This window comes from Herpailurus yagouaroundi, unplaced genomic scaffold (genome assembly GCF_014898765.1).
Source record: "Herpailurus yagouaroundi ecotype Mexico unplaced genomic scaffold, PumYag 210, whole genome shotgun sequence".
Taxonomy (NCBI): Eukaryota; Metazoa; Chordata; class Mammalia; order Carnivora; family Felidae; genus Herpailurus; species Herpailurus yagouaroundi.
Window position 1 is genome coordinate 28,003,631 of NW_024412441.1, and position 26,478 is coordinate 28,030,108.

General features: G+C 37.0%; 1 protein-coding gene across 3 annotated transcripts in view; it reads left to right on the forward strand.

The window, feature by feature from the left end:
• Nucleotides 1-26,478, forward strand: part of LOC121016484 (E3 SUMO-protein ligase RanBP2) — an 83,591-nt gene that overhangs the window by 20,846 nt on the left and 36,267 nt on the right. For all 3 annotated transcript variants that reach the window (XM_040454164.1, XM_040454161.1, XM_040454163.1), the window contains exons 2-15: nucleotides 3,411-3,478; nucleotides 4,879-4,990; nucleotides 5,484-5,636; nucleotides 11,099-11,329; nucleotides 11,672-11,817; nucleotides 14,149-14,341; nucleotides 18,383-18,470; nucleotides 21,007-21,216; nucleotides 22,833-23,014; nucleotides 23,102-23,277; nucleotides 23,477-23,600; nucleotides 24,489-24,650; nucleotides 24,920-25,057; nucleotides 25,137-25,283. In XM_040454164.1, the coding sequence (XP_040310098.1) occupies nucleotides 3,411-3,478; nucleotides 4,879-4,990; nucleotides 5,484-5,636; nucleotides 11,099-11,329; nucleotides 11,672-11,817; nucleotides 14,149-14,341; nucleotides 18,383-18,470; nucleotides 21,007-21,216; nucleotides 22,833-23,014; nucleotides 23,102-23,277; nucleotides 23,477-23,600; nucleotides 24,489-24,650; nucleotides 24,920-25,057; nucleotides 25,137-25,283 (2,130 nt within the window). The remainder of the gene's footprint in view (nucleotides 1-3,410; nucleotides 3,479-4,878; nucleotides 4,991-5,483; nucleotides 5,637-11,098; nucleotides 11,330-11,671; nucleotides 11,818-14,148; nucleotides 14,342-18,382; nucleotides 18,471-21,006; nucleotides 21,217-22,832; nucleotides 23,015-23,101; nucleotides 23,278-23,476; nucleotides 23,601-24,488; nucleotides 24,651-24,919; nucleotides 25,058-25,136; nucleotides 25,284-26,478) is intronic.

The following is a 26,478-nucleotide window of genomic DNA, read 5'->3' on the forward strand; positions in this document are numbered from 1 at the left end:
AATTTATTAGGAAATAATCAGGGGTACACAAATTTATGTGTATTTCAGTAAATCGTGAATATGTGACACCTGCCAGTTAATATTCTTGGTTCCATGGTGGTGGACAAGCCACAGGGGCCTTACCTTAGTGGAGCCTTACAGTTTTGAGGGATAGACACCCATAATAACAAAAATAATTATGACCTGTATGAATTCAGTGAAGGAAATAAACAGGATTTTGTGAGAAATAATGAAGAAGGTGTACTTCAGTCAGGGAAGACAGTGGGAGAGTGCTGTCCAGAATTGTCTGAACCACAACTGTGCTGCTGTGTTGTCCTGCCTAGATGGGATTCTGTAAGTGTTTAGTCAGAACCTCATATGTCTTAGTTGCTCATCTGGTAAGCTCATGCAGGCAGTTGATGTCTGAACTGTGGCTCCTCTTTGTACTGAGCAGATCATTATGTAAACAACCCATTGTCATCAGAGTCAAATCAGTTTGTCTCCTTAAGGTCTAAACTCAGCTCGTGTTGGGTGAAGATCTCAATAAACCTAGTTCTCTTAGTGAGTGAACAATACAGTGATAGGTGACTTCTGCTTCACGAAGATAGGAAGAAGTGATATCAGGGACCAAACGGTGAGATTTCTGAGGGTTTGGTTGCCCAAAGTTAGTATGGTAACTTTTCCAACATCTCCTCAAAACTGAAAAAGATCAGAAGGATTCAGAGACCCCACTTTCTGGGTCTGTATTCCTACTGAAAATGTAGGTTTTTTTTCTTTTTTTCCCCCTTTTGCTTCACTGGAGTTTGCTCTCTTTACTCAGCTAAGGATACCTGTGTTATGTTTTTGACAGATATACTGGACCCAGCCCTGCTTCCCCAACGTGTACAGGGGAGGTGAGAGGGAGGTGAGTGGCACAGGTGGCCTCCCTCTTATTCTACACTTCTCGTTGTTTCACTGTGCCAGACTGGAGTCATGCCCAATAGAGTGATTTTTTTTTGTTTGTTTGTTTTTGTTTTTTTGGAGGTCCAGGTGATTCTCTGAAACTTATTTCCCCTTAGTTATGGTTTAATTAGGATAGTGAGAATCTTGTTTGTTCATTCATGTGTGTGTTTATTTAGATGATGAGGCATTGGTCTACTTTAAGGGAATTATAGTTTCTTTTTCATTTACATACATTCATTGAATTTCTATGACATTGAAAACACTGGATGGAAATCATATCACATTAATGCCTGCTGTTGGCCAGATTGTTTAAAACATTCCTCAGGGCTGCCCCCGTTAGAGAGATGCATTCTGGTTTTAGTCATTGGCTAAAATTAAACTATAGTATGCAAAGGCCAGATGAAGTAAAGTTGAAGTAAAGAGCTGGATAGGGGCCATATCATGCTAGTCTTTGGTGAGAGATTTGGGCATTTTCAAAGTATAATTGGAAGCCATGGCAGGATTTTAAGTTTTAAGCAAAGGCATAACATGAATTGTCTTATGTTTGAAATTATACCCCTTTGGTGAATGAATTAGATGGGAGGAAAAATATATACAAGGAAGCAGGAACGAATTAGGACTTTTTCAGAAGTCCTAGAGAGAGATCATAGCAGGCTTAGACTTCGGTGATAGCAACAGAGCTGTAGAAAAATGGATGGATTGAGGGGCGCGTGGGTGGCTTAGATGGTTACCATCTGACTCTTGATTTCGGCTCAGGTCATGATCCCAGGGTTGCGGGATTGAGCCCTATGTTAGGCTCTGTGCTGAGTGTGGAGCCTGCTTGGAGTTCTGTCTCCTTCTGTCCTTCTCCCCCCACCCCCCCCCCGGGTGTGTCTTTTTCTCTCTCAAATTAAAAAAAAAAAAAAAAAGAAAGAAAGAAAAACTAGTAGATTGAGATAACATAGAACTGACAGGTTTTGGTGATGATATTTTATATTTTGCACATAAGTTTAGAGCTCAGGAAAAATGAGAGCCAAAGGTCTATATTTTATAGTCAACATATCAGTGGTCATAGGTGAGATTCAGTATATGTTGCAGATGAGCTCTCCTGAAAGGGTAGAGGGTTTAGGACTAGGGGAAGTCTGTGAGGAAGAGCCTGAGAAGGAGTGCTACTAAGGTAGAAGTCAAACTAGAGAGCCTGGTATCTTTGAAGTCATGAGAAGAGTAATTTAAGAAGATGAATGTGATCTAAGAGTGTTTTTTGTAGGTTTCATTGAAAAGGAAAAGTTGAAACATAGTAAACAGTGGGGATTAAATAATTGTAATTGAGGTGCTGCCTAGTCTGCCCTAGATAACCACATCACTTCAGGTATCTGATCAAATATCTCCTTGATGAGACCTTTTCTGACAATTCTCTCTCTTACTTTATAGAATCTATAAATTCTATAGAATTTTTTATCTATAAAATCTATAGAATCTATTTGTGCCCCAGCACCGTTACCAACTAGGAAAGAAGAAACAACTAAATGGGCACAATGTTAGTTAGGATTCTGTGATTTGTGAGATGAATACTGATTTTAGCTTTGTTTAAAATGTGACATACTGTAAATAATAGATGAAATAGTACAAAATAGCACTCTGTTTTGCTCCTGTATGGATAACAGTTTGCTTGTCACCACTCCTAAAATGCAGGCTTCGTGACGACTGATGTTTTTGTGTACTACTGGTTCCCCAGTGCCTGGTGAATAATAGTAGGCATAGCGAACAAATCCTAAATCTGCATTTTTTAGAATAAAAAGAATAAATGAAAACATACTGCCTTGTAGTAAACTTCTTCACTTAATATATTGATTTTTTTTTTCCGTGTCCTTGTATAGTTTTCAAAGATTAGGTGTTTGATGGCTGTGTACTCTTTTATCATGTGTGTACAACATTATCTGGTGTGTCCCAGCATTTTAAACTTGGGAATAAAAGAGCCAGCATGTGGACTTGGCTTAATACTGGAAGAATTCAACTTTTATTTCTGCCTTTTTAATTCCTTGAGGGTAAAATAGTGATCTGTAGAGATAACAGTACCTGGACCAGAGAGTCCCCGGTGCCTTACTGGAATGGAAGTACCTGCTTATTTTTCCCCATAAAGGCTTACATATGACCAGAGAAGAGAGGTTTCTAGTATACCTCACCTTCCTTAAGAAAACAGGTTTCTGTCGGTTTAGTTATCTTTAAAGTGAGAGAGTGGCACTACATGGTTTTCAGGTTTCTTCCTGGTAATAAATTCTTAATTTCTGACATCGTCTTTTGTTTTGCTGTTTTTTAAATTTATTTTTTGTTTTATGATGAGAATTATAAAACATGGAGTCATGACTTTTACAATATGTATGCATTTCTACAGGCAGTTTTTTTCCTACCTTTTAGGTGAACAGAAATCAAATATATTAATATTAATCTCATTAGGACAAATTTTTAAGTTCAAAATATGAAAAGTAAAAACTCTTAATTTTTTTTTTTAGAAGTCAATGAAGGGATTCTATTTTGCAAAGCTGTACTATGAAGTAAAAGAATACGATCTTGCTAAAAAGTAAGTACCAAACTGTAAACATACTTTAGTTTTCTAAAATCAATTTTTCCCCTTGTATTCTTACTTGAAATGGCTGAAAACATGATGTTTTAGCAGTTCTTCTTCTTCCATGTCCTGGAAATAAAGTATTCGATCACTTCAGACTGTTATAAAGAACTAGCCTTAATTCCATGGAGATTGAGCCTAGAATGAGTATTTTCTGCATGCCTGCTGCTTGTTTATACTCAGGACAAGAAATCATTAGGCTTAAAACACTTCTAAGGAATAAAAGAGAACCGTGTTTATTTTTAATTTCTTTCTGGTTAGATACCTATTTAATCAGTTTGAAAATTACCAATGAATATAAAATTAAACTGTGATTTCTGGGCAGGAGAATGAATAGCTTCTATAAAAGATCTTTAATTGACTCAGTAGGTAACACTGAAGCTTTGTCTCATCTGTAAGGCAAAGAAGGTTGGTGATAGATTGGGAGTGGCTTAAGGCAGGAAATTAGAAGGGAAGGCAGGCAGGTTAAAGCATTAATGGGAAGATGGAAATGCTATTAAGTAAGGAAAATGATAACACCTTTATTTAACAGCAATGGGGCTGTCAATACTGTTCCTTATTAATGTGACACTTTTTCCTTCAGATTTGGTCTTTGGTCTAACTTCTCTTAGATAATACTCACTGAGCCTTGAAGATGTTTAACTTATTTTTTAGCTGTTACTTGATGTAAGAAATGGAAATTACCTACATTTACTAGTTTATTTAGTAAGTTTTCCTCTGTTCTATTTTAGATGGGAACAGTATTGTTAGATATTATTTTTTTATTTAGAAGGTGAATAGTACATTCTTGGGGCACCCTGGCTGGCTCACTCAGTAGAGCATGCAACTCTTGATCTTTGGGTCGTGAGTTCGAGCCCCCACATTGGGTGTAGAGATTACTTTAACAAACAAAAAAAAAAAAGGTAAATACATTCTCTTGGTTGTTATTTGGGAAGTTGTTACTCTTAGTATTTTGCATTATGATACTTTAAAAATATTTACTATAATCATTTTCTGCTTCCTATGTAAAACCCTTTAAGTGCTTTACCAAAATATCAGGAAGAAAAAGCAATTTATGCATTCATTTCTTATGTGTGAGTAGCATTAGAAAAAACATTTGGTAAATGTAGTATTTAATGGTAGAATGAATTTATTGTCACTTTTGTATGTATGTTTGTGTTTATTCTTATGGATACTTTTGAGTTGTCTGCATATTCTAATGTAAATAAATAGTGGTAGGCAATAATTAGAATAACAATGTCAATTAGTTTAGTGGTTGCTTTGGTTTAAGATGTTCTCTTTGGTTAGTATTTACATAGAGTTCTGAATGTGAAAATTTAAAGATTATTTATTTTTATATTGTTATTTTTATACAGATATATATCTACATATATTAATGTGCAAGAAAGGGATCCCAAAGCTCACAGATTTCTTGGTCTTCTTTATGAAGTTGAGGAAAATATAGACAAGGCTGTTGAATGTTATAAGGTAAACTGTTAAGATTAAAATATAGCCTTTGCACCACCACACATATGCCCAGCGTAGTTTATATAATAAATTCAAATATATTTTATAGATGCCATGAAAATAAGCGTTGGTATCATAGTACTATTAAGCAATACAGATTAGAACAGATTTTAAATTATTTGGCCCAATGTACACTGTAATTTAATCATTAAGAAGTTAGCACTTGTAAAAGATTAACACCTATAAATTCTAAGTCTAACATGGTCAGAAATGCTGTTCTTGTAAGTGATTTTCTTTCTTTTTTTTTTTTTGATATTTACCTAATAAAAACATAATTTTTATTTAATTCATCTGCAAAAAAATTCCAAGGCACTTTAATTTTAACAATTTTTAAGTAACACATTGTCATTTAGAAAAGTTTTTAGTGTGGACAATAATAACTTTTTAGCTTTTATAGGTGAGTGTAGGTATCTTAGAAATCGTACTAATTTTATTATTTCTTTTCTGATATCAGCGTTCAGTGGAATTAAACCCAACACAAAAAGATCTTGTGTTGAAGATTGCAGAATTGCTTTGTAAAAATGATGTTACTGATGGAAGAGCAAAATATTGGGTTGAAAGAGCAGCTAAACTTTTCCCAGGAAGTCCTGCAATTTATAAACTAAAGGTAAAAAACTGAATAAAACAAATCATAATAAAAGCAGTTGGGGACGTGCCTGGGTGGCTCATTTGGTTAAGCATCTGACTCTTGATTTGGGGCTCAGGTCATATTCTCAAGCCCTGTGTCAGGCTCTGTGCTGACATTGTGGAGCCTGCTGGGGATTCTCTCTTTCCCTTTCTTTCTGTTCCTCTCTCCCTCATACTTTCTGTCAAAATAAATAAACTTAAAAAAATAAAGCAGTCAGGGAAAACTTAAGTCACAACCATTTCTGATATTTGGAGTTTAAGTGACTTTTCAGTAGCAAACCTTAAACCAGTAGGTGTAGGAGTTGATGGAAAATGGATGAAGGTGGTCAAAAGGTGCAAACTTCTGTGTGTAAAATAAGTTCCAGGGATATGATGGATAACATCGTGACTAGTGTTAACCACACCATATTGTATATGTGAAAGCTGTGAAGGGAGCAAGTAGATCTTAAAAGTTTTCATCACAAGAAAAAAATAATTTATAATGAAGTGATGGATATTAATTAAACTTACTGTGGAAATCATTTCACTATATACATGTCTCAAATCATTGTATTGTGCACCTTAAACTAATACAGAGTTATATGTCATATCTGTAAAAAATGGCAGAACAAATTTTTTTTTCTTCAAAACCTTTCTGAGCATATGCTGTTTTTTTAAGATACTATTATGTTTTACAAGTGGTATCTCATTTACCCTTATGAAATGATAATATTTTAGGGATTTTACAGTTTTGTAGCTACATGGCAGAGCTAAGACTTAAATTGCGGTCTGATAGAAAATTTTGCTTTATTGGGTGAAAAGAATGACAGGTTAGTGTTATTTTAAAGCCTTTTTTTTTTTTTAATGTTTATTTCTGAGACAGAGAGAGACAGAGCATGAGTGGAGGAGGGGCAGAGAGAGAGGGGGACACGGAATCTGAAGCAGGGTCCATGCTCTGAGCTGTCAGCACAGAACCCGACGCAGGGCTCGAACTCACAGACCACGAGATCATGACCTGAGCAGAAGCCAGACGCTCAACTGACCGAGCCACCCAGGCGCCCTATTTTAAAGCTTTTTAAGAACTATTACCTAAAAATGGAAGGAATTGGGGTACCTTGCTAGCTCAGTTGGTAGAGCGTGTGACTCTTGATCTCAGGGTTGTGAGTTTGAGCCCCATGTTGGGTGTAGAGATTACTTAAAAATAAAATCTTTAGGGAAAAAAAGGATTGTGTTATGTTATGGGATAGTGATGTTTCAAGCAAAAGAAAAAAGGTAGTTTCTCTAGTATGTTACAGATAATTACTAAAAATAATAGGAAGTTCTTGCTAATGTATTGACCAATTCTAATTGTTATTTTTTACTGAGTAAATGTAGTTTACTTAAGTAACTCTTGTGGAGCAAGTCTTTACAAATTTGTTAGGCAAACATTTTAAGTGTGTAGTTAACCTTTGAACGATATGGGGGCTGGGGGCCATGATTCCCCCCCACTTTATGCAGTCGAAAATCTGCATGCAGCTTTTTTTTTCTAAGATTTTATTTTTTCAAGTAATCTCTACACCCAACATGGGACTTAAACTCACAACCCTGAGATTAAGAGTTGCATATTCTGTTGACTGAGCCAGCTGGGCATCTCTGCATATAACTTTTGACTCCCTAAAAACTTTATTAACAGTCTACCGTTGACTGGAAGGAAGCCTTACTGGTAATATAAACAGTCAATTAACACATATTTTGTTTTTTGTTTTTTTTTTTTTTCAACGTTTATTTATTTTTGGGACAGAGAGAGACAGAGCATGAACAGGGGAGGGGCAGAGAGAGAGGGAGACACAGAATCAGAAACAGGCTCCAGGCTCTGAGCCATCAGCCCAGAGCCCGACGCGGGGCTCGAACTCACGGACCGCGAGATCGTGACCTGGCTGAAGTCGGACGCTTAACCTACTGCGCCACCCAGGCGCCCCAATTAACACATATTTTGTATGCTATATGTATTACATACTGTATTCTTACGATTGAAATAAATTGAAAATTTTAAGAAAGTTATAAGGAAGAGAAAATGTATGTATAGTACTATACTGTTACTTTTGAAAATAAATCCACATGTAAGTGGACCCCTGTGCATTTCAAACTTGTATTGTTCAATGGTCAATTGTATATTGTTTTTAATAGTTCCGTCACGCCCCATTATACATATTTTTGATAGAATTTATTTTGAAATAATTTGTTTTCAACAGGAAAATTGCAAAGATTGTACGGAGAGGTTTTATGTATACTTCACCCAGCTTTCTGCACTGGTTATGTGTTATGTAACTATAGTATAATATCAAAATCAGGAATTTGACATTGGTACAATGTGCATGTATAGTTCTTTTTCATTTTGTCACATGTAAGGATTGGTGTAACCACTACTGCAATTAAAAGTACAGAACTGCTACATCATCATAAAGATCTCCCTCAAGCTTCACCTTTTATGGTCCTACCCACCCGTCTCCTTCCCATCATCCTTAACTCTGGCAGTTACTATCTGTTCTCCATATTTATAAATTTGTAATTCAAAATGTTATATAAATGGAATCATGCAGTATATAGTCTTATGAGGTCAGCTTTTTTTCATTGAATGTAATGTCCTTGAGATCCATCCAAGTTGGGTGTATCAGTAGTTTGTTCTTTTTATTATTGCTGAGTATTTTGTGTGTGGATATATTCCACAGGTAACCATTTACTTTTTTTTTTAAACATTTATTTTTGAGAGACAGAGACAGAGCATGAGTAGGGGAGGGGCAGAGAGAGAGGGAGACACAGAATCTGGAAGCAGGCTCTAGGCTCTGAGCTGTCAGCACTGAGCCCAACGTGGGGTTCGAACTCCCAAATCGCGAGATCATGACCTGAGCTGAAGTCGGATGCTTAACTGACCAAGCCTCCCAGGCACCCTTAACCATTTACTTTTGATGGATATTTTGGTTGTTTCCAGTTTTTGGCTTTTACCTCATATGAACAACTGTGTACAGATTTTAGAATCTAAAGTATTTAAAAAACTCCAGGACACCTGGTGGCTCAGTTGGTTAAGTGTCCGCCTCTTGGTTTCTGCTCAGGTCATGATTTCACAGTTGGTGAATTTGAGCCCCACATTCGGCTCCATGCTGACAGTGTGGACCCCGCTTGGGATTCTCTCTCTCCTCTCTCCTCTCTCCTCTCCTCTCCTCTCCTCTCCCCTCTCTCTCTCTCTCTCTCTCTCTCTCCGCCCCACTTGCACACACTTTCTCTCTCTCAAAATAAATATAAAAATTAAAAAAATTAAAAAAATATAAAAACAACCCTAGAGATAAACTAGTATCATTGTTTTCCTCTTCCTATAATAAGCAGCTGGGTTTTAAATATTAATCTAAAATGTCAGGTCCAAGTGTGTAGATTTCTTTACCTTATTGTCTTTGTGTTATGCCTGAAATATAATTTCCTTATTGGCCTTGACAATCCAATTTATTTGATGACATTAAAATTAAGGAACATATATATTGGTAGGAGTTTATTTTTCTTGTATTGTAAAAAAAGAAAAATGAGCTGCTTCTGAAGGATGGTGATTTTCTTTAGTAACTTTAAAGACACTGTTGGGGCGCCTGGGTGGCGCAGTCGGTTGGGCGTCCGACTTCGGCCAGGTCACGATCTCGCGGTCCGTGAGTTCGAGCCCCGCGTCGGGCTCTGGGCTGATGGCTCAGAGCCTGGAGCCTGTTTCAGATTCTGTGTCTCCCTCTCTCTCTGCCCCTCCCCCGTTCATGCTCTGTCTCTCTCTGTCCCAAAAATAAATAAACGTTGAAAAAAAAATTAAAAAAAAAAGACACTGTTGTCTAAAGCTAAACCTTTCTATATCAGATTTCCCCCCGTTTTTTTGAGCTTGAAATGCAATTCTATTTCTATTCTATTATGCAATTATCTATTCTATTGGTGAGAGGGCTTTTTCTCTTGGATATGAGAGTAGAGTTTTTGAAAAGCAGCCATGAAGGTATTGATCTTTTACTTACAGATTTTTTTTTTAATGTTTATGTATTTATTTTGAGAAAAAGATCAGGCAAGGGGCAGAGAGAGAAGGAGACAGAGTCCCAAGCAGGCTTCACACTGGCAGCATAGAGCTCAACAACAGAGGGCTTGAACTCATGTTTAACCAACTGAGCCACCCAGGTACCTCTGAAGTAACCTTTTCAGAGAATGGAGAAAGTGAATCTGTTAGAGGTCAAGTAGAGTTTTGTTCTAGGCACTACCGGTTTGGAGTCTAGAGGTTATGAAAGTCAGTTAGCCTGGTTGTGATTTCCCCAAATTCCCAAATGTCGTGTCCCCTACTGCTCAACTGTTAGTATATAAGGCTCAAAGGAAGCAGATAGTAGGGTTCTTCTAAGGAAAGGTAGAGGGAATTAATTGAGGGCATCTGTGAGCAAGCAGTGATTATGAATATTATGGATTATGGCATTTTAGTTTGAGAGAGAAGGAAAATATGTGTTTTGTAGAAAATTAAAACTTGGTGATATCAGTGTATTGAAGACAGCTTTCTTTCCATGTGGTAGAGACAAATATATGTGGCAGTGAGGGTATGTGTGCCCACAGTGAGGTGAAAGAATAAGAGGGGTATAGTGATCTAACCAGTGTGACCAAAATACAGACTTTGAAGACCCAAGTCAGTGCTCAATGGATGGCTGAGGCTGGAGTGTAGAGCAAAGCCATGGAGATGAGGTAATTAAAGAACCGAGTAGCCAGGCTATTGTATATCTTTGCTCATCTTTCAATTGCTGATACTAGTTGGCTATTAGGAATGGAGGAAGAGTGTTGTATTCCAGCTGCTCATGAGGAATGAGTGGAAGAATTAGATAGCATGTCCTTTGGAAGACAGGATTATAAACGTGTGTGGGGGGATATATGATTTGGAGGTGAATAGGTCACTAACTGTACCTCCTCTACTTGTATGTAGGCTAACAGAGAAAAGGCTACCATGGCAGAGAAGTAATGGGGGTTATCTCAAGGTAATACTCCATTTAGTTAAGGCTAGATGGTGAGGACTCTGAGAAGATAGCAGAATAGAAGCTTTAAAGTGGGAGCAGAGTGGATAGGGGATTGAGTCAGATTATGGAGGTGCAGAACAGTTAGAGGATAAGGACCTTGGTATGAGGATTGACAGGAAAGCTAGGCTTCTAGTGGTGACTGGGATGTACAGGGATGTGGGGCAATAGTCCTGGCCATCTGTGAGGTTTATGTGGGCAACCATTGCTATTATGTAATCTCAGATGTTTCTCTCCACCTAAGTTTCTTGAGGTTTAGCTTCTGGCTGGGAGCAGCTTTCTTCCATGAGAGTTGGGATATATAGGATGGTACTAGTTGTGATAATTTACTAAAGCCATACACAGTGGAATGGTGTTCATAGGAACCATGATGTGCTTAAACGTGCACAGGCATTTCTCTAAATCATTTATTTTTTTTTAATAGGAACAGCTTTTAGATTGCAAAGGTGAAGATGGATGGAATAAACTTTTTGATTTGATTCAGTCAGAACTTTATGCAAGACCTGATGATGTCTATGTAAACATCCGACTAGTAGAGCTATATCGCTCAAATAAAAGATTGAAGGATGCTGTGGCCCACTGCCATGAGGCAGAGAAAAACATAACTTTGCGTTCAAGTTTACAGTGGAATTCATGTGTTGTACAGACCCTTAAGGTAGGTAAAAACTCTTGGGTCTCTATGCTTCTATGTAGATAATTACTATACATTCTTTTGTATTTTAGCGGTGCTCTCTGAGACTTAAATTTCTTCCATTTATGTATAGCAACTCTAAAATGAAATTTTTACTAGGATGATTTCAGTTTTATAATGGGTAGATTGGAGAGATAAATGCAATAAATATATATGCTTTTGGTGTTTTCATAGGTTGATGTAAAAATCAGTGGTTTAATGAGTATAAGGATGGGCAAAAGCGTTGATAGACCTAAAACTAGACATAAAACTAATTTTACAATGCTTGGTAAAGCTTTGTAATTGAGTGTTTTTTCTACAAAACAGGAATATATGGAATCTTCACAGTGTTTGGAGTCTGATAAAAGTAGCTGGCAAAGTGCCAGTAAAGATCTACTTCTGGCCTATGCTAACCTTATGCTTCTTACGCTCTCTACCAGAGATGTGCAAGAAAGTAGAGAATTATTGGAAAGGTATGTCGACTTAAGGAAAGTACTTTGGTGTCAATTGTAGATTTTCTTTTTGTAGTGATTCAGTTCACTGGTCTAACCATCTTTACTGGGTCACTATTTCTATAAAATACCCAGGGGTGATAGTTAATACCATAACTCTCTTACGTCTTTTTTGGGGATATTATAATTGGTTTTGTATGACTTTGATTTTTTTAGAGAACTGTGGTACTGTACAGACTTGATTACATTATTATAGTTATGTATCCAATTTTGGCATGCTTAGTAGTCCTGCAAATGAATGTTCTGCTATTTCATATTTTATTTCAAAAATGATATATAATCTTGAGTGAAAATCAAAATAGACTTCCATCTGTCAGATGTTTTAGTAGAAGCATTTAGTATCCCCAACATTTCAGAAAACTTTTAATGTTTTTGCTTAGAAACAAGATAACTAAAATATAATGTATGATTTTTCTGTTTTCCTAAATTTTGATTCTCAGGATCATATCTCCATTTATTAAAATAAATTTCATTGAACAAAAACATCACTTGGATTTGTATGAGAATGTTAGTTGAGAGCAGGGGTTGACCAGAGCTTCTAAGCCAGATATGGCTCACTGCCTGGTTTTGTAAATATGCTTTTATTGGAACACAGCTGTGCCTCTTGTTATGTATTATCTGTGGCTGCCTACATATGGCAGTGTTGGAGTTGAGCAGCTGTGACAGATTATATGCCTGCACAGCCATATTAGTATGTGGCCCTTTATAGAAGTAGTTTGTCAGTCTCTGGTATAGATTGTGCATTTGCTTGAAAAGTAGTTTTTGGGGGCGCCTGGGTGGCGCAGTCGGTTAAGCGTCCGACTTCAGCCAGGTCACGATCTCGCGCTCCGTGAGTTCGAGCCCCGCGTCGGGCTCTGGGCTGATGGCTCAGAGCCTGGAGCCTGTTTCCGATTCTGTGTCTCCCTCTCTCTCTGCCCCTCCCCCGTTCATGCTCTGTCTCTCTCTGTCCCCAAAATAAATAAACGTTGAAAAAAAAAATTTTTAGAAAAGTAGTTTTTGTTCCCCATCTGATGTTAGGGGATACAGTAGTTTCTTGAAGAATTTCTTAGTGTTCTAAATGGCGAGTAAGGGTGGTATCCAAAACACTTCAACTTTCAGATTATTTTAGAAAATATTTAGGATGTTTTCTTTTATATGGGTTATATACTCAAACATTTTTGATCACCTTAGAACATGAGGGTGGAAAAGACAATTTCTTAGTAGTACTATAAATAATTTAAATTTGGGGCACTTGGGTGGCTCAGTCAGTTAAGCATCTGGCTCTTGGTTTTGGCTCTGGTCATGATCTCAGGATTCATGGGTCGAGCCTCACATTGGGCTTCACACTGACAGTGCAGAACCTACTTGGGATTCTCTCTCTCTCTCTGCCCCTTAACCCCCCAAAATAAATAAAACTTAAAAAAATAATATGAACTTCATGGATACCCTGAAAGGGTCTTGAGAAGCCAGGGGGTTCCTGGAACTTACTTGTTATAACCTATTTAGAAATCATGCTTCACATTTCTATCAAGTGTTGCTTTTCTTACAAAGTGAGGATGCTGAGGGCCATTTGAATTTAGAAGCACTAATTAGTGCATTTACAAATAATAGAAATTCAATTTAAGCCTGTAGTTATCCCAAATATCTTATCAGTTATTTACTTATAATTTGAAAATGGCATGTCTAATTTGAGAAATTCCACCTTTGAATTAAATAGTGAAACCATATGATCTAGGAGAAACTGGAAAATATTTTAGTTTTCCAGTTTTGTGCTGGTCAGTTATGGAACATACACCATGGACAGTAATCTTATCTTTGTTTTTTTTCTTTTAAGTTTATTTATTTGTTTTGAGAGAGGCAGAGACAGCACAAGTGGGGGAAGGGCAGAGAGAGGGGGAGAATCCCAAGCAGGCTCTGCACTGTCAGCATGGAATCTGATGCGGGGTTTGAACCTATGAAACTGTGAGATCATGACCTGAGCTGAAACCAAGAGTCAGATGCTTAACCAGCTGAGCCACCCAGGTGCCCCAGTAATCTTATCTTCTGATTTGTAGCTTTTCTGTGATTGGAGGGCTGGAAATAACTGTTTGGAATAAGATATTCTCGAGGCTAAGCTTGAAGTATAGAAAGTATGTTGAATAAAAACAAACACTAGATGATTCATGATTTATAAAACAGAGAAAGGATTATTAGTTTGAATGTGAAAGATGAAGCTTGAAATAAATTCCTTTGTTAATTTTTAATTAAGTCATGAAACCGTGATTATTCACAATGCAATAGGTTTAATACCTGTTTAATAATTTAATATTACAGTTTTGATAGTGCTCTTCAGTCTGTGAAATCTTGTGTGGGTGGAAATGATGAACTCTCAACTACTTTCTTAGAAGTAAAAGGGCATTTCTACATGCATGCTGGTTCTCTGCTTTTGAAGATGGGTCAACATAGTGATCTGCAATGGCGAGCTCTCTCTGAACTGGCTGCATTGTGCTATCTTATAGCGTTTCAGGTAAGCTTTTCCTAGTTTTCGGTGTAGTTGACATTTCACTGAGACTCTGTTGTATTTTACATGGAGATGTGTCCTGGTATATATTGAAAATATGAATAAATCTGTAAAATTGAAGTCAAAATAGTTTATTTGAAAGGTGAAAAATAAGAATATTTATACAGTATTGGTGAGGTGAAACAGATATGTTGATGCATTGCTGGTGGCAGTCTGTATTGCTTGACTTACTGGAAGACCACTTTGAAGAGTTTGATCTTTTTACTCTGCCATTTCTGGGAACCTGTAATAAGGAAATAATCTCAAATATAGATAAAATTTGATTTAAAAAGATGTGCATGCATAACTTGGACAGAAACTTAAGTAAGTTTTGGGGATGGTTACATAAGCTGTGATAGAAGAATGTGTTTAACATGTTAATTGAAACACATAATGTATGTAATATGTATATAACATTGGTGATATTATCTACAGTATATAACAGTATCTCTTCATCTTTGGAAATGTAATTCCTTTCTTCATACATAGAACATGACATGAACGGGGTGCCTGGGTGGCTCAGTCACTTGGGCGTCCGACTTCGGCTCAGGTCATGATCTCACCGTCCGTGGGTTTGAGCCCTGCATTGGGCTGTGGGCCGACAGCTCAGAGCCTGGAGCATGCTTCGTATTCTGTGTCTCCCTCTCTCTCTACCCCTCCCCCACTCAAGCCTTCTCTGGGTCTCTCTCAAAAATAAATAAAAATTAAAAAAAAATTTTTTTAAAGAATATGACATGAAGGAAAGATGCCAAAATGTGAACCATTATGATGATGAGATGCTGGCCATTAACCCTTCCCCAATCCATTTTTGTAGTTTTAATGTTTTCTTTAGTTAGCTAATATTCTGAAATGAAAAGAAATAAGCAGTCTGCCCCAAAATTCAAAGGGCCTGGCTTATAAGAATAATTGTTAGTTTTAGTGAACTATCCTTTGCTTGAGGGAAAGAAAAAAGGATTCACTGTACTTTTAGGGAAGCTCCCTCCTTCTAGTTCATATTATATAGATCTTTTTTTAAACACTGTTGATACTCATCCCATGATGTTAAGTGCTCCTGTTTGCTCAGCAGAAGCATTTAGGTTCATCAAGAATACATGTATTAGTGAAAATAGAGTGAAGCTAATGAAGTTGCTAATTTATGTAGGCACTAAAAGGTTCTTACGATTAATATTATTAAAGAATCTTCAAAGAAGTGAGTTATTTTTAATGGAAACGGGACTCTTAATTTTAAATATATATTTTTAAGTTAATGCGGTCAACTGTTTTAAACTTTGACCCTTTTTAGTGGTAAAAGCTAAATTTCCTTCTTTCTTTATTATTTTTTTTAAAGTTTATTTTGAGAGAGAGGGAGAGAGAGGCAGGGAGGGGAAGAGAGAGAGAATCCCAAGCAGGCTTCACGCTGTCAGTGCAGAGCCCAGTGCCAGGCATGAACTTGCAAACCGTGAGATCATGACCTGAGCTGAAATCAAGAGTCAGATGCTTAACTGACTGAGCCACCTGGGTGTCCCTCAATTTCCTTCTTAAACCATTCACTCAAATCTTTCCTACAAGACAAAGACTATTATCAGTATCTTGAATATTTAGAAGTTTTTCTGCATATGTAAGCATAAAACACACCCTTTACTTTTTTTTTTCTTTTAATGTTTACTTTTTGAGAAAGAGAGCATGAGGAGGGGAGGCGCAGAGAGAGGGAGACACAGAATCCAAAGCAGGCTCCAGGCTCTGAGTTGTCAGCACAAGATCCCTACGTGGGGCTCGAACCCATGAACCACAGATCATGACCTGAGTCGAAGTCAGGTGCTTAACTGACTGAGCTATCCAGGCGCCCCTCCTTTCTTTACTTTTAAAACTGTTTTGCCTCAGTGAAGGTGTGCTTTATCTACTGTCTAACATTTTGCTTTTTTCACTGTTTTTCCATTGTCTCATTTCAGCATATAGACGTCCACTTCAGTACTTCTCTTTTACCTACTACACATTTCCATTGAATGGATAAATAATGGAAACTGCTTAGATGCTTGAATTTTATATTACCATGTGTTGTAAAGCTTAATTATCAAATGATTATAAGCATACAGAGGAAGTGTAGACTGGCATAGGAGTGCTTAAGGAATCCTGTCAGGCTAGCATTTTTAATGGTAGGATTTTCTGACTCTTGATCAAGGGAATGTTGTGGTTTTAGTAAGTGTATCTGCGTTTCAGGTAGGCATTACACAGTCTTTCTTGAAACTGTTTAATTTCAGATGAGGATATGTTGGCTTGGGATGACGTGACTGAGTGGATTGATAACTAATTAGTCACAAATGATAGCTGTAAAAGGGGCCAGTTTTATGAATTGAGGTCAGTTTGAAAGCAAAATGAATTATATCACATTTTGTTTTTCATTTTGTGTGCTCTTCAACATCTTCAGAAAGTTTGCCATCATGTTTAGAAAACTTATGGATAAAAGCATAAGTCTAACTAATGTTTCTAAAATTCAAAATAAGAAGATTTTAGATTCAAGGAATATATTTTGAAAAATTAATGTCTTTGGAAAAGTGATTGTATTCATACGGTTTAAAACTCTAGTGGTGTATAAAAGTATACCGTGAGAATTCCTTTCTACTTCTGTTCTTTCAGTCATTTTTTCTCTTCCCTGGGGGAACTAATAATACTCATTTCTTGTGAGTTCTTCAAGAAATGTTTTGTGCATATATAAGCAAATAGACACTGCCCCACTCCTACTTCCCTTAAAAAGTTACAGATAGATACATTCTGTACATTTTTATTTCCTTTGCTTTTTACTTTTTAAAACATTTTTTAATGTTTATTTTTGAGGTGGGAGGAGGGGCAGAGAGAGGTAGACACAGAATCCGAAGTAGGCTCCAGGCTCCAAGCTGTCAGCACAGAGCCTGACGCGGGGCTCAAACTCACAAACTGTGAGATCATGACCTGAGCTGAAGCCAGACACTCAATCGACTGAGCCACCCAGGTGCCCCTCCTTTGCTTATTTTAATGAAATACGTGTTGGTGGTATTTCCATGTTGGTATAGAAAACATAGCATGAGTATTGCATCCTCATTTGTTTTGATATGGTTGCATATCATTCCATTCTATGAAGGTACTGTAATTTTGGGTTTTTTTTTTTAAACAGTTCCCTAAAACCAAGTCATTAGGTTACTTTTACTTTCTTGCTATGCTATTTCAAATAATTCTTTAATGAATAACTTGTGGTATTTCACATGTGAAAATTTATGGGTAAAATAAATTCTTGAAAGAAGAATCAAAGTGTATTTATGCATTTATAATTTGTAGGGCTTTTGCCAAATTTCCAACTTCACAGAAGTTGCACCAGACCACTACCAATTAAGAAAGTCATTGAAATTTAAAAGCAGTTACTCTAACCACTCATGTATTCCTTTTAAAGGGCTATCTCTAGTAAGTGCCTGTTGTCTGTGACTGAATATTATCAGTGATTGAACATTCACTACTTTTCAAGATAGCCCATTGCATTTTTGATAGTTTGGGTCTTAGTGCTTCCTTATGTGTAGCAAAAGTATTTTTCAGCCTGCTACCCATTGGTGTTTTTCTTTTGGTACTATTTAAAAACATTGAACTCATTTGTGAATGATTTTCTTAATATCTGAAGGGAACTATTGTATTTTCTTCATCATTTTTTCAGCTCTTCATAGGACACAGCTTGGAGTCCCTTTTCCTCTCTTGGCTGTACCACTTTATCCTAGTGGTGTCCCATATTATCCATGCTCTTTGAAAGCGTACTGTCTGTAGTGTGGCATTTGAAGACGCTTGTATAGTAGAAAGTAATTTCTTGGACGTTAATCTTTGTAGACAGCTTTTATATGTTAACTAAATCCTTGATTTCCCGGTTTATTCAGTTGAAAAACTGCAACTCCTACTCAGTTTAACCATTGGTTAATTGTTCATCATCAAAAAAGTGCAATGTAACAGAAAGGAACATATTACTGTTAGAAATATGGGTATCACTAAATTAAGACTTGATTTTAAAATTATCAGGTTCCAAGACCAAAGATTAAATTAATAAAAGGAGAAGTTGGACAAAATCTACTGGAAATGATGGCCTATGATCGTCTGAGCCAATCAGGTAATGGTAACGTTTAATTAGTTTTATTTTAAAAAGAAAAAGAAATTTCTCTGTTAGAGTACACCTTATGATAATCCTGTCTGTTTAGGAGATACTTTGCATAATCATTTCTCTTTGCCATCTTGGATGAGGGCGAAAGAGAACTAGAAGTGTCTCCTTCAGAAGGTAACAAATGTTTGATATTGTTTGCTTCTGGATGGAGAAACTCTTTTTTTTTTTTAATTTTTTTTTTTTTTTTAACGTTTACTTACTTTTAAGACAGAGACAGAGCATGAACAGGGAGGGTCAGAGAGAGAGGGAGACACAGAATCCGAAACAGGCTCCAGGCTCTGAGCTGTCAGCACAGAGCCCGACGCGGGGCTCGAACTCACGGACCGCGAGATCGTGACCTGGCTGAAGTCGGACGCTCAACCAACTGCACCACCCAGGCGCCCCTGGAGAAACTCTTTAATCCCTCCTTTATCTAGCTGCTAGAGCCTCCATTTGATTTTTTTTTTTTTCAATGTTTATTTATTTTTGGGACAGAGACAGAGCATGAACGGGGGAGGGGCAGAGAGAGAGGGAGACACAGAATCGGAAACAGGCTCCAGGCTCTGAGCCATCAGCCCAGAGCCCGACGCGGGCTCGAACTCTCGGACCGCGAGATCCTGACCTGGCTGAAGTCGGACGCTTAACCGACTGCGCCACCCAGGCGCCCCTTCATTTGATATTTTAATGAGCTTCTTGAACTAAGAATAATTACTGATTTGCCAGCCATTTAACATCAGTAGTTTCTAAGATAATGCTGTGGAGGATATAAAGGTGAACTAATGGATCTCTTAAGGAACTGACCACACAGTAAAGAAAATAAAAGATATATACTTACATACTGTTAGGCTTTTAGAATTTGTAAATTTATTTCCACTTTTGACTATTTGGGATGGATCTTAAAGGTCTATTACATATTATCTGGTTTTGCTGAGGCAGAAACTTCAAGATGTTCATATGGCCAGTGAATCAAGCAATGAGCTGAAGAAGCATAATGCTTTATATAAGAAGCAATTTTGATACAAAATTGAATGAACTTTGTAAAGAGCAAGTAGTAGTATTAAATTAAAGTTACTATAAGTTTTGTCTGTAGTTAGGCTGTTGGTCAAAGCTTATATTGCTCCTCTATCCCATAGCTTGCTTTTTTGTGAGAGGTGGACTTTCAGTCCTTAAAGAAGTAACTTTGTATTTTCTTCTTATGTCTCCTGTCTGCCTTGCAAGGCTGTCATAGATGCTTTTGCAGGATTACAGTTAGTAAAATGAACTGTATTTTAATGTCTTTGATCTGGGCATTCCTGAATCTGTCTCTGCAAATTTTTGGAGAGAGAAGTCTGGTGGTAACCAAACCTGACTGACTAGCAGAATTATTTCAAGGAGTGGTGTTTTTTTTGGTTTTTTTTTTTTAAACAGCTTAATTGAGAGTAAATTCACATAACTATATAATTTATATAAATGTACGACTCAGTGGTTTTTAGTATGTTCACAGAATTATGCACCCATCACCACAATTTTAGAACATCTTCATCACCTTGCAAAGAAACGTCATACCCATTAGTAGTCACTTCCTATTTTCCCCCAAACCCTCTAGTCCTGGACACCCATTCGTATTCTATCTCTTTAGATTTCCTTATTCTGGGCATTTTTATATAAATTGAACTGTACACTGTGTGGTCTTTTGTGACTGACGCTTCTTCCACTTACCATAGTGTTTTCAAGGTGCATCCATGTTACAGCAGGTACGAGAACTTTATCTAGGGAGTGTTTTAAAAATAGATTCCTTACCCCAAACCTGTGGAATCAGAGTCTCTGGGAGTGTGGCTTGGAAATAATTATTTTTTGTTTTTGTTTTTGTTTTTGTTTATATATATATATGTATGTATGTATATATATATTTATTTATTTTTATGTTTATATTTGAAGGATTGAGAGACAGAGCATGAGTGGGGGAGGAGCAGAGAGAGAGGAGGCACAGAATCTGAAGCAGGCTCCAGGCTCTGAGCTGTCAGCACAGAGCCCCATTAAGGGCTCAAACTCACAAACTGTGAGATCATGACCTGAGCCAAAGTCAGACGCTTAACTGACTGAGCCACCCATGTGCCCCTGGAAATAATTGTTTTTTAAAAGCTTTTTCAAGGATGAGTCTTACCAGCTAGGCTTAGAAATTGGTGTATCAGATCAGAGAATTTGAGCTTGGCTCTGTTCTCCTTTGGCCACTTAAATGACACACTTTCCATCTAAAATGTAAATACTTTAAATACTTTTGGCATTTTTCACATACTCTCCTCTTTCCTTTCACTCTGGCATGTAGATATAGTTAACTGTTAAATTTGTAATCTGTGTCCATTTTTTGCTTAAGAACCCTTTTTGTTCCGTTGTGGTTGCTGGGTTGGAGGGTTAGCTCTGAGGTAGTCAGTCATGTTTTTTTCTCCTTAGGGTATATGCATTAAACTATTGAGAGATACAAATAAGAACAGTCTTTTTTAATTGATGGTAATAATTTGTTTTTCAGGACACATGCTGCTAAACTTAAGTCGTGACAAGCAAGATTTTTTAAAAGAGGTTGTAGAATCCTTTGCCAATAAAAGTGGGCAGTCTGCTTTGTATGATGCTCTGTTTTGTAATCAGTCACCTAAGGATAGATCTTTCCTTGGTAAAGATGATATTGGAAACATTGCTGTGCAAGCACCAGAGCCTGATGATTTGGCTAGATATGATGTTGGTAAGTTGTTATCTTTTAAAGTAAACATTTTGTATTTTAATCCTTTTATTTTAGAAGAATAAAAGCAGAAAGAAATAAATTGCTCATAATCTCATTACTCAAAATAATGACTTAATATTTTCCTGTATTCCTTTGAGGTTTTTGGTGGTGTAGGCAGGTATGAGGGGTTGGTAATGGTGGCATGTTTTTCTTCTATACTTTAAAAAATTTTTAAAAATGTTTATTCATTTTTGAGAGAGAGAGACAGAGCAGGAGCCAGGGAGGGGCAGAGAGAGAGGGAGACACAGAATTCGAAGCAAGCTTCAGGCTCTGAGCTGTCACCACAGAGCCCGATGTGAAGCTCGAACTCACAAGCCATGAGACTATGACCTGAGCTGAAGTTGGACGCTTAACCAACTAAGCCAGGTGCCCCATGTTTTTCCTCTAAATAGTTGTTTATAGTGTACATATGATTATTTTCACTCATGAATTCCCTCCCTGTTTATCTGTTTTGGTAAATGCCACTTTTAATGCCAGTACAATCTGTTGTATGAATTAGCCGTAATTTTCAGGCCAGTTTTTTGTTGTTCAGTATCTAGGATGTTTTCAGTTTGTTCACTGTTAATATATCTCCATTTCACATTTTCCCATAGAGTTGCCTAAAGACAGAATCACCGGGGTAAAGTTGATGAATTTTAAATTTCTTGCAAATTGCCGTATTGACAGAAGAGTTGTACCTCTTTATGCTTCCAAAAGCTCATACTTTTTCAGTATTAAATTTCTTGTAGAAGAGGGGTGCCTGGGTGTCTCAGTCAGTTAAGGGTCCAACTTCAACTCAGGTCATGATCTCACAGTTTGTGGGTTCAAGCCCCATGTCAGACTGTGTGCTGACAGCTCACAGCCTGGAACCTGCTTTGGATTCTGTGTCTCCCTCTCTCTCAGCCCCTCCCTCGCTTGCGCTCTGTCTCTGTCTCTCAAAAATGAACAAACATGAAACAATTTTTTTTTTTTAGTTTCTTGTAGAAGAAAAGATCTCTTTACTATTCCAAGGGATTAATGTAGTGGTATCCCATTGTTTTAATGACTTTTTTTTTTTTTTTTAATGTTTATTTATTTTTGAGACAGAGAGAGACAGAGCATGAACAGGGGAGGGTCAGAGAGAGAGGGAGACACAGAATCTGAAACAGGCTCCGGGCTCTGAGCAGTCAGCACAGAGCCCGACGTGGGGCTTGAACTCACGGACCGCGAGATCATGACCTGAGCTGAAGTCGGACGCTTAACCGACTGAGCCACCCAGGTGCCCCTAATGACTCTTTACTGAAAGGAAAATCCATTGTTTCAGGATTTTTTACTGGGTGGCTTTTGTCACTACAGTTTTCATTGAGTTCTGGTGAGTACCTTTTTTCCCTTAGATGGAATTGAAAAGAGCTTTCTTCATAACTATTGTTATTAAAATTCCTAGACAAAAAGTGTGAATATCCTTAGTAAGAAAATGAGACTCTGCTTATCATAGAATTTGCCCCTGTTCATGTAGAAAAACATTTCTAAAATTAAGATACATTTGTTATAAGTAATTGGCGAAACTGATGGCACAAGCAAAATTTCCAAAACCTCAGTCCAGTTTTTTTCTATTTCAGGTGCCATTAGAGCACATAATGGTAGTCTTCAGCACCTTACCTGGCTTGGCTTACAGTGGAATTCACTGCCCACCTTACCTGCAATTCGAAAATGGCTAAAGCAGCTGTTTCATCATTTGCCCCAGGAAACTTCAAGGCTTGAAACAAATGCACCCGAATCAATATGTGTTTTAGATCTTGAAGTAAGCAAAGATTTTAACAAATTAAATATTTTGTGTTTTGTTTAATTTTTTGCCTAATTTAAATTGATTCTTCTTTAAATAAACCAGGTATTTCTACTTGGGGTGATATATACCAGCCACTTACAAATAAAGGAGAAGTATAATTCTCACCATAGCTTCTATCAGCCTCTATGCTTGCCACTTCCTGTGTGTAAGCAGCTTTGTACAGAAAGACAAAAATGTTGGTGGGATGCAGTCTGTAATCTAATTCACAGAAAAGCAATGTAAGTAGTAAAATAAAAATATTCCTTTAACTTACTGCCTAAGTTTTTAACTTAAAAACCTATTTAGTTTAAAAACTTATTGCCTAGGTATCTAACTCTCATGTGAAGATTGAGTTTAATTCTCATGTGATGATTAACATACATGTAAGTTTTGAAATGCACGTTTCTAAATCCGTTTTATTAAATAAAACTTTTTTAGACCTGGAACCTCAGCAAAATTGCGACTTGTTGTTCAGCATGACATAAACACTCTAAGGGGCCAGGAAAAACATGGCCTTCAGCCTGCCCTGCTTATACATTGGGCAAGATGCCTTCAGAAAACGGTGAGTTCGTTAAAGTGTAAGCATTTTTAAGAACATTATGTAATGTTTAAAAATAATAAACTTTTCACTGAGTCTTTTAGTTCAAAGAAACAGTATCAGCTTGTTCCTGTTATGTTAGGTGAAGTGTATTTTTTTAATCTTGCCACGAAATAGTTAACAGTTTACATGTAAGTACTTGGAACAGTGCCTGGCACAGTAAATGTTACATAAATATTAACTGTTCTTATTATTAGTTAATAATTATGTTAATGATAATGATTATCCAGCCTGAAATTTTTTTTTTACATACCAGTAGCAGAAGGCTTTGTAGGTTAAGACCAATACAGATCTTTGTAAATATTTGAAATCTGTTTTGTGGCAAGGTTAGTTGTAGATGTTTAACTCTGTGACTAAACTGTGACACTTACAGAATGGTTGATTTGGGCTATGTAAAATGGCAGCTTTTAAAGTTTATTTATTTTGAGAGAGAGCGTGCATGAGCAGGGGAGGGACAGAGAGAGTGTGCAAGAGAGAATTGTGAGCATGCTCTGTACTGCCAGCACAGAACCTGATGCTGGGTAGAACCCACATCATGAGATCATGACCTGAGCCTGAGTCGGATGGTTAACTGATTGAGCCAGCCAGATGGCCCTAAAATGGCAACTTTAAAAGAATAGATTGGGCTGCCTCATTAGGTAGTATCATTGAAAGTGTTTAAAAGTTGGGTCTAGAATGATCACTGGTATCAAGATGGTTGGTTATTCCAACATTTAGAGAGTGAGGCATATGACTTTTGAGATTCTTTTTGCCTTGATTTGAAATTTTAACCACTTGTTTAGACCATTTGTAAAGGAATTTTTAGATTCTGTTATTTGTGTTCCTTAGGTTGTGTGCTTCTTTCTATTTTAGGGCAGTGGTCTTAATTCTTTTTATGATCAACGGGAATACATAGGCAGAAGTGTTCATTATTGGAAGAAGGTTTTGCCAATGTTGAAGACAATCAAAAAGAAGAGCAGTATTCCTGAACCTACAGACCCTTTGTTTAGACATTTTCATAGTGCAGACATTCAGGTAATGGAGGAACCCTTTGTGAATGAACTGGAGATGTGGATTTCTAGTTTATAAACAAAGAAATGGAGGTATAAATTGCTTAAATTAATTGCCTGGCTACTTGATCCTTGTCTTGTTTTCGAAATCCACTATCTGTTGTAAAACATGGCAGAAAAGAGGGCTGAGCTGTTAATTTCATTAGAAATTATTGTGTAAAATCTTTGGGGAATCACTTGGGTTTGATATTCTGGAGAGAGGCAGTTGGACTAAAAATTACTAAATGTGTTTAGGCATCTGAAGTTGGTGAATACGAGGAAGAAGCAAACATAACATTTGCTATATTGGATGTAGTTAATGGAAATATAGAAGATGCTATCACTGCTTTTGAATCTATAAAAAACGTTGTTTCTTACTGGAATCTTGCACTGGTAAGTAGATGGTGGTAGGTGAGTTAACAGTGTTTTGTGTTAAAAACCTAATTTTTTCATAAGAGCATTCTTTGGATAGATTTTTCACAGAAGAGCAGAAGACATCGAAAATGATGCCCTTTCTCCTGAAGAACAAGAAGAATGCAAAAATTATCTGAGAAAGACCAGGGACTACCTAATAAAGATTTTAGATGACAGTGATTCCAATCTTTCAGTGACCAGGAAGGTAAGCTTCAGGCTGTTTGTACTTTCTTACTATTGATAACTGGTTAATAAGTGTTTTATGCTTTGCTTTTATATATATATTAAAAAATTTTTTTTACTTGTTTTATTTTTTACTTTTTAAAATTTACATCCAAAATAGCATATAGTGCAACAATGATTTCAGGAGTAGATTCCTTAGTGCCTCTTACCCATTTAGCCCATCGCCCCCCCACCAACCCCTCCAGTAACCCTCTGTTTGTTCTCCACATTTAAGAGTCTCTTCTGTTTTGTCTCCCTCCCTGTTTTTATATTCTTTTTGTTTCCCTTCCCTTATGTTCATCTGTTCTGTGTCTTAAAGTCCTTGTATGAGTGAAGTCGTATGATATTCATCTTTCTCTGACTAATTTCACTTAGTATAATACCTTCCAGTTCCATCCATATAGTTGCAAATGGCAAGATTTCATTCTTTCTGATTGCCGAGTAATACTCCATTGTATATATGTACACCACATCGTCTTTATCCATTCATCTGTCGATGAACATTTGGGCTCTTTCCATACTTTGGCTATTTGCTGCTATAAACATGGGAGTGCATGTGTCCCTTAGAAACAGCACACCTGTATCCCTTGGATAAATGCCTAGTAGTGCAATTGCTGGGTCATAGGGTAGTTCTATTTTTAGTTTTTTGAGGAACCTCCATACTGTTTTCCAGAGAGACTGCACCAGTTTGCATTCCCATTAATTTTTTTTTAACGTTTATTTATTTTTTGAGAGACAGCGACAGAGTGTGAGTGGGGGAGGGGCAGAGAGAGAGGGAGACACAGAATCTGAAGCAGGCCCCAGGCTCTGAGCTGTCAGAGCCCGACGTGGAGCTTGAACTCATGAACCGCGGGATCATGACCTGAGCCGAAGATGGCCACTTAACCAACTGAGCCACCCAGGCACCCCTGGTTTTATATTTTGATAATTTCAGAAATACTCAGTAATATACCTATTATTAATGCACAGAACAGTGTGTGTGTAAATGTTCAATTAGCATTGCTCTATCTTAGGTGTGGTGTTTTTTAAACTTGGGAACCTAGCTTTTTATTCTTAACAAAAATACTTGTTAGGGAATAAAAGATTTCGTTCCCAAGTTTTTTTTTTTTTTTAATTTTTTTTCAATGTTTATTTATTTTTGGGACAGAGAGAGAGCATGAACAGGGGAGGGGCAGAGA